At 46.5% G+C, this 12,982-nt stretch overlaps 2 protein-coding genes across 5 annotated transcripts in view; one reads left to right on the forward strand and one right to left on the reverse strand.

The window, feature by feature from the left end:
• Positions 1-12,982, forward strand: part of NBEA (neurobeachin) — a 452,437-nt gene that overhangs the window by 302,448 nt on the left and 137,007 nt on the right. For all 4 annotated transcript variants that reach the window (XM_054272359.1, XM_054272360.1, XM_054272362.1 and 1 more), the window contains one exon: positions 1,994-2,130. In XM_054272359.1, coding sequence (XP_054128334.1) covers positions 1,994-2,130 — 137 coding nt within the window. The remainder of the gene's footprint in view (positions 1-1,993; positions 2,131-12,982) is intronic.
• On the reverse strand, positions 4,743-5,875 carry MAB21L1 (mab-21 like 1). Its single transcript, XM_054272363.1, has one exon. The coding sequence runs from the start codon at positions 5,873-5,875 to the stop codon at positions 4,796-4,798; it is 1,080 nt and encodes a 359-aa protein (XP_054128338.1). The 3' UTR covers positions 4,743-4,795.

Below are 12,982 nucleotides of genomic sequence, written 5' to 3' on the forward strand. Positions count from 1 at the left end.
CGCTTCTGTAAACACAAAGAAAGGGGGCCTGGGGAATAGAAACCCAAATCCACTTGTAATCGTACAAGAGAATCGGGCGTAATTACTTGAGCAACCTAGATGAAGATTGATGAGGCTTTAAAGCGGCGTTTCGGATCGATCCCCCTGCCCTTTGGAGCCTCCAGCCGGGCTTCCCCGGCTCGGATCGGCTCCTTTCCCACCGCCAAGGGAGAGAGAGAAGATGGAGGCGAGACTGGGAGAGCAGCAAGGCAAGCCCGGCGCATGTGATTCCGATCAGCTGACTGGGGTCAAGAGGCTACCTCGGTTTATTAGGAGATGGAAAACAATAAAATGAAAGAAAATAGAGTTTGTATCAATATTATCCCGTCCGCCACGCTGGGCTGCTGAAAGCTGTCACTGAAACTGTGCGTTTCAGCTTCCCCCTGTACGCGCAGCAATCCCTGTCTTCCTCTTTATTTATTTTGCAGCGTAAATGACAAAATATTGAGCAATAAGGGCTCAAATTGGGTGTTACAGTAAAGTAAAGCATTAACAACATGACAGTTAGATGCGCCGATACAGGAGTAATTTGGGCTAAGTGAGTAATTTGAAGTGCTGCCTGCGAGCGCTGGAAGTGCAGTGTGCGGGCAGCGCCGGGGGAGGAGGACAGGGCGCATCCCAGGCGCTGGCTCCGGTGCAGCCGCAGCCCCGGGCCCGGCTCGGCCGCCCCAGCGCCCGCACGGCGCTGCTGGAGGGGCGAGCGGCCGGGAAGGCAGCGGGAGGCTCACGGCTCTCTGCCCTCTGAGCAGGGGTCCCCTTATTGCAAGGGACATTTTTAGCTGCGTGTAACAGCCAAACCCTGTTTGGTGCCTCCTGAGATGGTCAGTTGGCCAGTTTGTAAAAGGCGCATCAGTCAGGTGGCGTACCCAGCTTCTCAATACTGGAGTTTTATTGTTTAGGTGTCAGATGCGTGTTTGTACACGTTTGTGGCTCTGTGTGTTTATGTATGTATATACAAATTATCCAACAGGCTTTCATGGTTAAATCTAGAAGAATATTTAATACATAATATTTTCTTCGAAGCAAGTGAGCTTCCTAAGCACGGCCACTGTCAGCTTTAACAGAAGAGGACGTTGATGTTGAAGATAAGATGATGAAAAAGCGATCCTCTTGTCTTTTGGATTAAAGAAGGGTTGTTTTGATTTTTGTTTTCCTGAGTTAAAATCTAACAATTTGCGTGGAGAAGGTTGCCTTTTACAATAGGTGTTCCCCATCCCATCTTTTCAATGCCCGCGAAAGCGTCTTGTTAAGGAATATATTTGAGCGAAGTATTGTTGTAGTAATTTTAAAAGGATAAGCGGCAGCGAGTTGAAACAAAAATTATCGTGCCGTAAATGTATTTAACCATGCTAGCCTTTATGTGCATGGGGTATTGAAATAGGTGACAAAAAAAAAAAAAGGGAAAAAAACCCAAAACCCAAACAACTAAACAAACCCCCCTGGTATTTGGCGTTACTTGTCCGAGTTGAGGTCTGGATCCAGACTTAAAAATAATGTCCCCAGGGCTCGCAGGGTCAGTGCGGCGGGCAGGGGCTGCGGGCTGCCCTGCGCTGCGCCCCCGGCCCGGCCCGGCCGCCGCAGGGACCCCGCGCTGCCGGATCCAAGCGGGGCGGAACGAGCGGCCGCTATCGCACATGAACAGCGGTAGCGTTAACGAGGAGCAAAAGGGCATGAAAAGAGAGGGGACCTTCTTCTAAGAGGCAGCTGTTTTTCACCCTAACCCCTCTGAATTTCGCTGCTGTGATTTATCTCGCAACCCCGGAGCTCACAAACTCGCCTGTGCCCCGGCCGCGGAGTTCAAAGCGCTGGCCGCGGACAGGAGGGGAACGAACACGGCGTTTACAAACTGGGTTTACGAGGGGGCTCGCCGGGCGCTGGCTCGGCCGAGGGAAGGGCCACCGGGGATGGGCCGGCCGGGCGCCTCCAACCTGACGCCGCTGCCCTTGCCTTGCAGGCCCCGTGGTGCTCAGCACGCCGGCACAGCTCATCGCCCCCGTGGTGGTGGCCAAGGGGACGCTCTCCATCACCACCACAGAGATCTACTTCGAGGTGGATGAGGATGACTCGGCCTTCAAGAAGATCGACCCCAAGGTGAGTGCGGCGTGCGGGCAGGCGGCGCGGTCCCGGTTCCCGTCCCCGATCCCGGCACACGTGCGCCGGGGCCGCCCCCTCATTCCAAACTCCGCTCCTTTCGCTGCATTTAAAAAAAAAAAAAAAAAAAGCGCAATGTATTAATGATGTTAAATCCTCTATTACGGCAGCGTACGCGGTTTCCAGCAGCCTTTCTCGCGGTGCCTTTGTATGAACGTGGTCAGATTTAGTAGTTAAGCCAATTGCTCTGAAATCCCTGGAGGGAGCAGCAGTCCTAGCCCGCAGCCTTCCCGAGACACAGCGGAGGGTTTTACGCCTTCCGAGGTTCTCGGAGAATCCGTTATTTCAAAAACGTTAGTTTCTACGTAAGAAAATACGGCGCATTTTGTAAACACTCTGTAACTGCTGAAATGAAAGTTAACGCTTGTTTTCTGGGGGAGAAAAGAAAATGGGGGAGGGGGGAACAGACATGTACCGAGGAGTTGGTTCCTGGGAAAGCTCTGGTTTTTTCTGAAGTCATTTACTACTACCAATTCCCCAGCGCCGCCCCACTTCCCCCTCCCTTCCGTGAAAACCTCCAGCGGAGCGGCACCGAGCGGGGAGGGGTGCGTGACTTGCGCGGAAACCTTTGCGTGGCTTTGTCCCCGCGGGAGCGGCGCGGGGGATGCCACGCGGGGCAGGAGGGGCAGACAGAAGGGACGTGTCTGACAGGGCGCTCCTCTCGTCTGCGTGTCTTTTTATTCTTATGGCTCTTACTTTATTCCTTTGCTATTGCACTGGAAAATGTTGGAAGAGAGGAAATAGGAGAGGTACTTTTACAAAGACCTTGGGGTTGGGGTTTTTTAATGCAGAAATATTATAAATAGTTTCCAAGAAAACTCCTCGTCTGAATGTGTTTGCAATGAAGTGATTTCTGTTCGGTGAATAATTTGTCAAACTCGGAGCTTTCTTCGCAGTGCCCGGGTAAAAAGTTTCTGTCAGAATCTCTGGGTATAACAGTTTCGCTAAAGTGCACCCACTGGAAATAGCTGCTAGTGGGTGTCGCACAGGAGATCGGCCTCTTTCAGCACTTGTTGACTATCAGGATCCTAGTCAAAATCCGCGTTGTTAATTTGCGTTTTGATTTAAAAGCCATTTTAAAGAAATGCACCCTGAGAGGGACCAGGCAGTGCGGTGCAGACGGGCGGCTTTGGATTGCGTGCAGTTTTGTAAGCACACACATGTTATTCCCTCTGACTGCCCTGGGAGCTGAGGGGCTTGATTTCTGGGAGTGGAGCTGGCAATCTTATCACATTCGTAACCGATTTGTAGGTCAGAAGTAATATTGTTGTTCACTTTATTGGTGCTGGCTCTCACCTATAAATTTTATTTTCTGCTTTATTAGTACCTGCACCAAATTGCTAGTTGTATCAGGATCACTGCTTGCAAAAAACACTGCTTCACAGACACCTTGTGTTTCCTCGGCTTTGTTCAAAAGCCAGCAGAAACACAACAGCACCGTATAATAAACCCTTCAAAACAGACTTTTTTCCTGACGGCTGAAAAAGTGTAACTGTATTAATAAGTACGCTGGTGTCTGACAGCTGATGATGGTGATCTGGAGCTAAATTCCAATATGCTTGTACAACCAATATTTCCCTATTCTACAAAACTATTCCAAATGCAAAGTCAGGACCCTGCCCTTAAGTTTTCTGCTTTACAGGACTTAGGCAACTATCCACAGAAAGGAAAAATCTGCAAAACATAGCTGCCTCTTGTTTTTCAAGTGAAAAACTTGATCCGATATTGAAAGGCTTACCCATATGCATTTTACTTCATTTATTAGCTTGTAATTAAATAAATCAGCAACAGAAATTAAAATCTAAATCACAAAAAGTAATTATCCAGTGTATTTCAAGTGCATTTTCAAATATATAATTCCAATATTCAAGCGTTATTATATAAGCAGAATCCAAATTTCTTTTGAATATATTTAAATAACATTTCAAGTATATTTATGGAATGTTAGAAATAGAACAAGCAATATATATGAAACGAAAAAATGTAAACTTGTTAAGTTCAGACACTTCAAAAGACAATTAACAAAAGTACCGTGATAAAATCTACCTTTTTAAATGGTATCTTCTTTTTAGCAGAAAATGTCCTTGAAGTATCCAAAATGGCAATTTAACTTCTGTTCACCAAATCACAAAACACCAACATCCACAATTTCAAAGACAATGTGAGATCACAATATTTGATACAAATTAAAAGGTACATTAGGGTTTGTTCAGGTGGCATATCCAAATAGCTTTTACTCACAGAAGGTTTACATAAAAATACCGGGTTTTATTATAATCCGTTGGTACCGTTTTTAGGCAGAATGGTCACAATCAAATTACGGCCAATTTTCATTTCCAGGTAACACACTTTCATTTTTTTTCTTTCTTTCTTTTTTTTTTTCTTTCTTTCTTTTTGTTTTTCCCCCACGGGGAACTGCAAAACTGTGACGAAGAGGAACGATGCTTGCTGTTCTCATTTGCTTTTCTTTGTGAAGAGCCTAAGCTATATTCCTTTTTAATTATTTGCATTGTCAAGTGGAAATATATGACTTTTCAAACAGGCATCTTAAACTTCATCGGGAAATTAGCAGATTTATCGGTCAGGCCGGTTTTATAGTTACCCTCTAAAGTTTCTCCAAACTTTTCGGGTTGGTTAGTATTTCCCTAGCCAGTCGCCACGTTTGTTTGGCCGCGTTTTCCAGGGCCGAGTGAGGTTTGCCCTGAAAGAGGTCTAAGTTGGGCAAGAAGTAGTGCGGGCACCTCCTGCACTGGAGGCACGAGATGAGCTGCAGTAAAATCCCGTTGAGCCGGTCCCCCAGGCACGACTCGTCCCAGTCCGATTCGCGGGGATGCTTTTCGCATTCGTAGGAAACCAGAGTCTTCATGTGATAATTATTCAGGGGCTGGCCCGGCAGCTCCAGGTGACGGTCCCGTAAGGTTTTGAGGATGGAGAGGCATTTCTTCCTGCAGCCGCCCATCTGCAGTCTGTTCTCAGCTTCCGCGAACTGCAGCACCCAGGCATCGCTCTCGGCCGAGCTCTGCTTGCCGGCCAGAGAGTGGCACTCCTTGGACAAGAGGTTGAAGCCTTCCGCCTTGACCTCCGCCACCCGGTTGGGTCCCGGCCAGGGGATGTGGGGAAGCGGCCAGTGCGCAGCACTCCGCGGCCAGATCCCCGTGCACTTGAACGCTGGAGTGATCTGCACGACGTACCGATCCCTGATCCTCAGCTTCACCTCGCTGGTGTCCGCCACCATCTTTACCACGTCTCTGTAACTGCACTTATCCACGGCTTGAGCCACCAGAGTCTGGAATCTGGACCGGATTTTGCGAGCGGAGAGGTAGCCAGACGCCGTGATGAACTCCACCCAGAGGGACATGCTCCTCTTGCGCCCGTCGCTTAACTTTAACACAGCGCAGCCCGGCAAGGAGCCGTCGTCCACGAAGTTGAAAACCCCCATTTGGTTCAGATACAGCACGACTTCAAACTCCGTGGGGGAGATGACTTCCAGCCCCTCGTAGCGATTGTCCATCTCGTTCAAGGAACTGATGAAGCGAGGCTCCTGCACCTCCACCTCCTTCAGCACGTCCGACACCACTTTGCAGACTTCTCGGATCGTTTTGGCGATTGCAGCTTTCCTGGCTTGGCATTTCTCATTGTAGTATTTATTCAAATGATACACCAGCTTGGCCTGGGCCGCGATCATGTTGGGGCAGAGATCCGGATTGTATACCGGAGTCTCGCAATAGGCTGTGGGATCCAATGCGGCTGCTATGGCTGGAGCCAACTTCAGAGGAGAAACAGGCTGCCGCACTCTGAAATGTAACAAATGTTTTTCAAAATGCGCCGGGGCTGCTGCTCCTCAGATGCTCTCTTCCTGCTTTTTTAGATCAGCCGTCTTGAAGTGTGTGTGGCGGGGGGGTGAAGGGAGGGGGAGAGGGAGGGGGACTGGAGGGGGCGATATTTTTCCTTCCCCTTTTTTTAAAGGGTCCGTGAGTGAGAGGAAAGCATCGAGAGCAGCACCTTTCCCAGCAGCAAGAAAAAACAAAAGTTGCACTGAGACACAGCGAGGGTTCCAGTAGTCAAAATATTAAAACCTCTTCGTATTTATTTATGTTTTCCCGTAGTAATCACCGTGTGTATGCAGGGCGGTTAATCAGATGGTGGAAAAAAGTGCCGTGTGTGTATGTCAGAAGAAGCTGGCTGTTGGTTTGTATAAGAGCCCAGATGCACTCGTGTGGAAATTATAAAGGCAGGGCCAGGCAGGCGGGCGGCCAATCGCCACTGGGCTCGTCACTGCAGCCTCTTTCAGCTCGAACCCGGCTAATTAATCCCTCTCTAGGAGATAGATATGTATACACAGCCACACGCAAACACACACGCACACGCAGGCACATATAGAAGGTCACCGGCTAGAAAGCCGCCCCGGTCCTCTGTTCACTCGGAAATCAAGAGAAATCGCTCTCCTTTGGGTGTAACTTGAAGGGTATTGACGTTTCGAGAGGACTTGGCAAAACTGTGCCGCTCCGTACTGAATCCCTGCGTGCCTCCTCATGGCCGGGACGTGAATGCAGGTGTATTAATGGGCATCCATCAACTAGGGAGCTACAGACCGGGCTCGCTCCGGCAGGAGCACAGGCGTAAATTCATTAACCCCCACTCGGCGTCACATCACGCTGTCCTTTCCCTCCCGATAGTTGTCTGTAACTGCAAGCGAGAAGTAGGTTTGGAATTTTTTTTTCCTCGTGAACCGGCCAGTGAACAAGGCAGCGGATTCACGGCAAATTTAGTGTTCTTTGGAATAAAATATTGCACAGAAGTCCACGATTTGTATTGTTTTAAAGGATCTTCTGACGGGCTCTAATCGATTTTGAGGTTTAATGCATTTCGGCATTGTCTCTGCCTTGCTTTTTGTATTTGTACCTTATGAAGGGAGAATCAATCGCTAAACATATCTGTCAGGTCTTTTTCACGTTCCTTCTAAAAATCAAGTAGCAGATACAGACGGTAAATCTCCTTTGCCAATTCTTAGCGTCGTTTTTATACTCTGTATTGCTCTCCGATATGTTGTGAGGAGTGGATGTTCGGCTGCTTTTCGAGACGCACTATAAGTACCTATTAATTTCAAACCTGGAGGATTTATCGTACAGCGAGCTGTGCTAGCAAGCTGCGCTTAGTAAATGTGCACACGGGAGGCACGCTAGCGACTGCAAACATGCTGGCTTGCTTGTCTGACAGTTTGGGGTTTCGCCTGTGTGATGTGCAATTAGCAAATTTCGCCTTCGGTACTTTAAGTGTTGGTAATCGGGACATTTATTTGCAAATAAGCTGGAGTGGTAAGCTCTTCTGCTTCACAGCATTTACTGAGCTTCACTTCAAGACAGCCCTAAATTTATATATATGAATGAAAAAAAAAACCACCAAAGCTTTTGATCGCTTGGAATCTTTAAACTACTGACCCATTACCTTTTCCTAAAGTAACTGTCATCAGTCGCTGAGGAGAAGTCATACCACAAAGAACATTTCACGACATTTATTCAGCGTACGAATGCGACCAACTTTATTGCACATAGCGGAGAATTTGTGACCGTGCGCTTGGCTCCCTCGGTCTAGCGGTTACATGGGTGTTCCCGTGCCGCTCCCGAGCAGGAAGCCGACGGGAATCTTTTCCTGCTCATGAGTTGAGCAGGGCTGGTGCTGTCGCTGAAAAACTGCAGGTGACCGGTGGTCCCGAAGCAGCTTACCTCTTCTCGGCCGCAGCCGGGAGAAGGGAGATCACTTTCTGGCTCTTTGGGGCGGAGAGGAGGCAGTTTGCTCCCGGGCTTTCTCCCTCCTCCGTTCAGTTTCCCGGCCGGGACACGCGTGCCTCCTCCCGGCCGCGCTGGGACCGGCGGCGGCAGCAGCGCAGAGCTCCCGGTGCCGGTGCCTGCCGAGAGGCCGCCGAGGAGCGCTGCCGCCGTCCCTGCGCCGGCCCGGGGCTGCCGCCTCCCTCCCTCCCTCCCTCTCTCCTCCCCCGCGGGGCGGTGGCGTGCGCGGCCGCGGCGCTGCGGGCTGGGGGGCCGGCCGCCCCAGCCTTCCCGGAGCAGGCGCTTCCAGGCGTTCGGGCTGGCTCCGAGGGCACGGGCGGGCGCCTCCCCGCCGCTCCTACCGGCGGCTGCCCCCGGCTGCGCGGGCAACCTGCTCTGCGGCGGGGGCGAAGGTCGGCTCTCTTCCCTCTGCCCTTTTCCCTCTTCCCCCTTCCGCGGGGGCCGGCGCACGCAGAGCCGGCTCGGCGGCACCGCCACCGGCCCCGGCGGCGGGCGGGGAAGGGGAGGCACCTCTCGGGCCCGGCACATCCCGCCCCGCTGCCCCAGGATGGGGCCCGGCACGACCCAGCCCGCCCCTCGGGCCCGGGGGCGATGCCGTGCCCTCAGACCCGGGGCGGCCTTGGCCGCAGCAGGGCACGGCTGGGCTGTGCACAGGAAGGAAAAGCGCTCAAGTCGGGACCAACTCCGGCAGGCGGGTCCCGGGGACCGGCTGGTGCGGGGGAAGGCCCGCGGCGGCCCCAGTCCGGCCCCGGTTCCCGCCCCGGGCGGCGGCCGCTGCTCCCGGAGCCGTCCAGCTCGACCCCGCCGGCGCTGCTGTAGCGGGGGCGGCTTCTTTGGGATGGAAGTGTCAAAGAGCCCCTTTCCCACAGGGTCACAGAGCAGCGCCGGGTAAAACCGAAAGTTACAGCGGGCGGACAAAAGGTTGTCCCTTCTTCCCTTTCCGCCGAGGGAACAGCCCTTTCCAGCGGTGCGGGCACCCCTCAGCCTCCCAGGGATGCAGGGGCCTCAGAGCCGCACGTTAGCGGTGGGCATGTTCCGGGCCAGGTTTTGCTTATTTTTGCCACCTGGGTTTTAACTTGGCAATTCCAGCTGCCAAAGGCAAAAGTGGAAAGGTCGTACCTTTAAGCTGTCAGAAGTCATAACATTCATGACCTGGCAAAATTAATTAAAGCAAAAATTACGTCTTAGATACTAAATCAGAGTTTTCAATGTGTAGTGCTAAGATTAAGCTATGATACCAAGTGATGCAAGGTTATACGTATTCATTGTATCTCGATTGCTATGAGAAATATTAGATTTAGGCTTGATTAGGTGACGTTTAACACTGAAGATCACTATTGACTCCACTCCATCATTTCGTTTCACACACCAAAGATTTAATAGTTTAAAAATATGTATGTTTAGGCATCACAGACACCACTGAAATGTGACTGGTGGAGTGACCCTATCGTTTACCGTGACAAGAAGTCAGTCTGGTTTAGACGTCGAAAATTATTATCTATATGACTACATATGATATAAAAATATAGATATTTTTCAAAGCTTTGAACACTTGAGTTAATTTTTCTCTGTAGTTATTAATGCATCCTTGGTAAACTACAAAAGGAACACTTTTTCAGCAATTAATTTTATTTCTACTGAGTTTATTGAGTATTAAGTTGTTTTGGAAAATCGGGATTAAAGTCACCTCATTAAAATGATGATTGATCATTTGTCCTGATAATGGTGCCATATGATATTGGTGACTTTTACCAAACTGCTGTTTTCCAAATATCTCCCTTAATTACGGGGTACTATAACAATATTTGTTGAACTCTGCTTGTTAGATCAAATCTTTCAAACTACATTGCCTATAGTGCTCATGTTAGCCAAAAAGCCAAATGTTGAAAATCTGTATTTGCCCTCATCCCCAAATTACAATTTCGGAAAAAAAACCAAAAAAAGAAAAAAAAAAGTTGCCATGCATATAAATTTAACCAATAATTTCTTTTTCATATGGTGAAAAGTGTGAGTTAAAAAGCACTTGCAGATGCATATCTACACAAAGGGCTTGCATGGATATCACTTTATATTTCTTATTATATAGTGATAGTTCTTCCACACACAACTGCTCATGAATTTTAAAGTTTTATTTTTTAATATCTGCCAATTGCACTAGGGAGGTAGGAAGAAAAAGAATGAAGCTGAGTTGATTAAATTATTTATCCCTACTGCTGAAGTAAGTTTGAAGGCTCATTGAATGTATCTGATTTCTTGGCTCTTCTTTCTCCCCTTCCCCCCTCAGTTCTTCCTGGTTATTTCATCCATATCATCCTGCCAGCAACAATAAATTCACTTTTTTTTTTTTCAAGTAAGAAAACTAAAGACAGATATTTGTGCTGGGTTTGCTATATGTGTCACATTTTATAAAATAGGCAGCATCTTTTTTGTGTGTGTGATAGAAGTTGACGGTACCTTCAATTTTCTGTATTCTTATTTTGTAGTTTACTTTTTGCCTCCGTTTTCAAATTTAGGAACAAACGAAAAGTTCAGATGTAAGTTACTATAATGTTTGCAATCTTTCAATTTTAATAGATTTATACACTTCATTGCTAAGACCTGTGGGTATCAAGTTCAGCATCTTTTGGTACACAAGCATTTTTCCTCTGTTGTGAACAGTTCTCTGCAAATTTTTAAATTTTTTTTTTAGAAATTATGACATAGTCCCTTTTACAGTACACAATTGGCATTCATTAGTGTTAAACTTAATGTGTATGTATTTGCTTTCTATTAAAAATTAAAGAAAAACATGAAGAGAATTTGCATTACTGTTGGACTTGGTCATCCTAGGTCATACAGATGAACTGTTAATGCTTTAAATTCCTCTAATCTGCAATCTGTTAAGGGAAAAAACAGTAATTGATTTGTTTTCTCTAAAATGTTGGGTCTCAAAAGTAAACATGGAGCTTGCACAGCTGTGATTTTGGCTGGAACTGAAGAAACATGTAAGCAGGAAAAAAAATGCATTGAATTATTCATTTGGTTCACTTATCCATCAGCTTCTCCAAATCCAGACATTCCTTATAGTACAGCATTTTATTTAAGTAGTCCAACATTGGGTTTGTTTTGGTTTTTTTTTAAGATCTCTAGCTTGGAGAATGTTCTTTTTTTGCTGAACTGCTAGAGGAGTGTGGAATCAGTGGGGATTAGTGCTTTTTAATCTACTGCATTTGTAGTGGACCATCCAACACTGCAGAACTCTCATTTACTTCCTATTGCTGTATATGATTAAGTGGCTGAAAATATTGAACGTTGCCCTTGAAGATAAAGCTGTATGTATTGGATGAGCAGCTTCTGAAGACTTCATGTCTAAACTAATCTTTCCCCTCAGTAACTTTAGCCCTGGAATACCAGAGAGGACTAGAGTGTTAGAAAATGTAAGTTGAAATTGAAGTATGAGAGCATTTGAAATACATAATTATATAAATTATGGCATCACACAATATGCTATGTCTTAGGGCCAACTCGGCATCTTATTAGCCCAGTCAAAATGGGAGGGCGGGAGGGCAGTATGTGTTCAACATGCTTAGTTTTGTGGCTGGTGTTTTTCTGTAAGCTGGTTTCATACTGACTTATCAAACTAAACTACATCATCCCATCAGTAGCTGCTGAAGATACTGAAATTAGCAGAAGACATTGCTTAACACATTTGAACATTGGCCAATAGGAAGTTATAATTAAGCACCATTTTTTTGTATACATTTGATGATATTATGTATATATTACTAATTTTCATGCTGTCAACACTTTGGGCATCTTATGTCCCTCCAACTCAAAATGAAATTTGCCCTCTCTCTTTGCAATTACACAAGTATGGTAAATTACCTGTGGAACTAATTTCATCTTGATTTAGCTATGAATGGACATACCTGACATATTTCATTCAATGCAGACTTCTAGTTTTAATGTAGTGTATAGCTCTCCAATATTTTCTTTCCAAATAACAGTGAAGGGAGGAGTTGAGTGAGTTGGTTGTAAGTGATTAATACGTTTCGTTGAACCTTATGAAGGCCCTGATCCTGCAAATAACTGCCCATGCACTTCTCTGTGAGCCTAAAAGCACCAGTGACATCATGGGCAGGATCAGGGCCAGAACACTTGGAGGTTAACATTTGAAGAGGATGAGATACAGTGAGCCTCTAAAATATCTAATGCATCAAATGCATGTGTTGGTGAGGAAATATATTTTTGGCTCAAATATCTACACTTCTGTCAAGCAGCACTTCCCTATGAATTTCATTGTGCTTTAGCCATAGTGTTAAAATATCTTCTTGAGAAAGGACATTGCTGGTTTGTCCATATTTTAACAACATAATCTCACAAAAATGCCCCCCCCCCCTCCCCTCCACTACACTCTAAAGCCCTTCTGAGGAGGGTGAGGTTATTAAGAGAAACAGATGAAAGATTATGCTTTCAGAATATCTGTTTTTTCATCTACTTTCACATATTCAGGACTATTTCTAAACTCCCTAAAGCTAATGAGTATTTTAGCAGTCTTAAATAAAAGCAACCTACTTGCTAAGAATACTTATTTTTCCTAAAAATATCCTAACTGTAACTGTAATAGAAACATGTCAACCAACTTATTATTTAAGGAAGAAGAGGTGAGATCTTCTCAGGAAAAATATGATACTTAGATCTTTTGGCCTTTAAAATATAGTCCCACCACCACTCTGCACTTCTATTTTTTTTTTTTACTGGTGGAACATTGTCATTGTAGAACACAATATTTTATCTAGGGGAAATGTGAGCCTCCTATTAAGGGCAGCAAATCACTCCAGTTTCATTCTTACTTGAATTTGAAAATTTAACCTATATCACCTACTGTCCTTCCTACTTTTCCCTGCCAGCTTTTAGGCTCGCTCTAGGACAGAATATAAAGAAGTAGATCCTTTGTGGCATAGTGCTGATGTCCCTGAAATGAGAAAGGCTATAGAAATAACATGTAGTCTTGTAGTTTCATAAGT

Source organism: Melozone crissalis, unplaced genomic scaffold (genome assembly GCF_028551555.1).
Source record: "Melozone crissalis strain CALT ecotype California unplaced genomic scaffold, PUWL_Pcris_2 ptg000013l_1, whole genome shotgun sequence".
Lineage (NCBI taxonomy): Eukaryota > Metazoa > Chordata > Aves > Passeriformes > Passerellidae > Melozone > Melozone crissalis.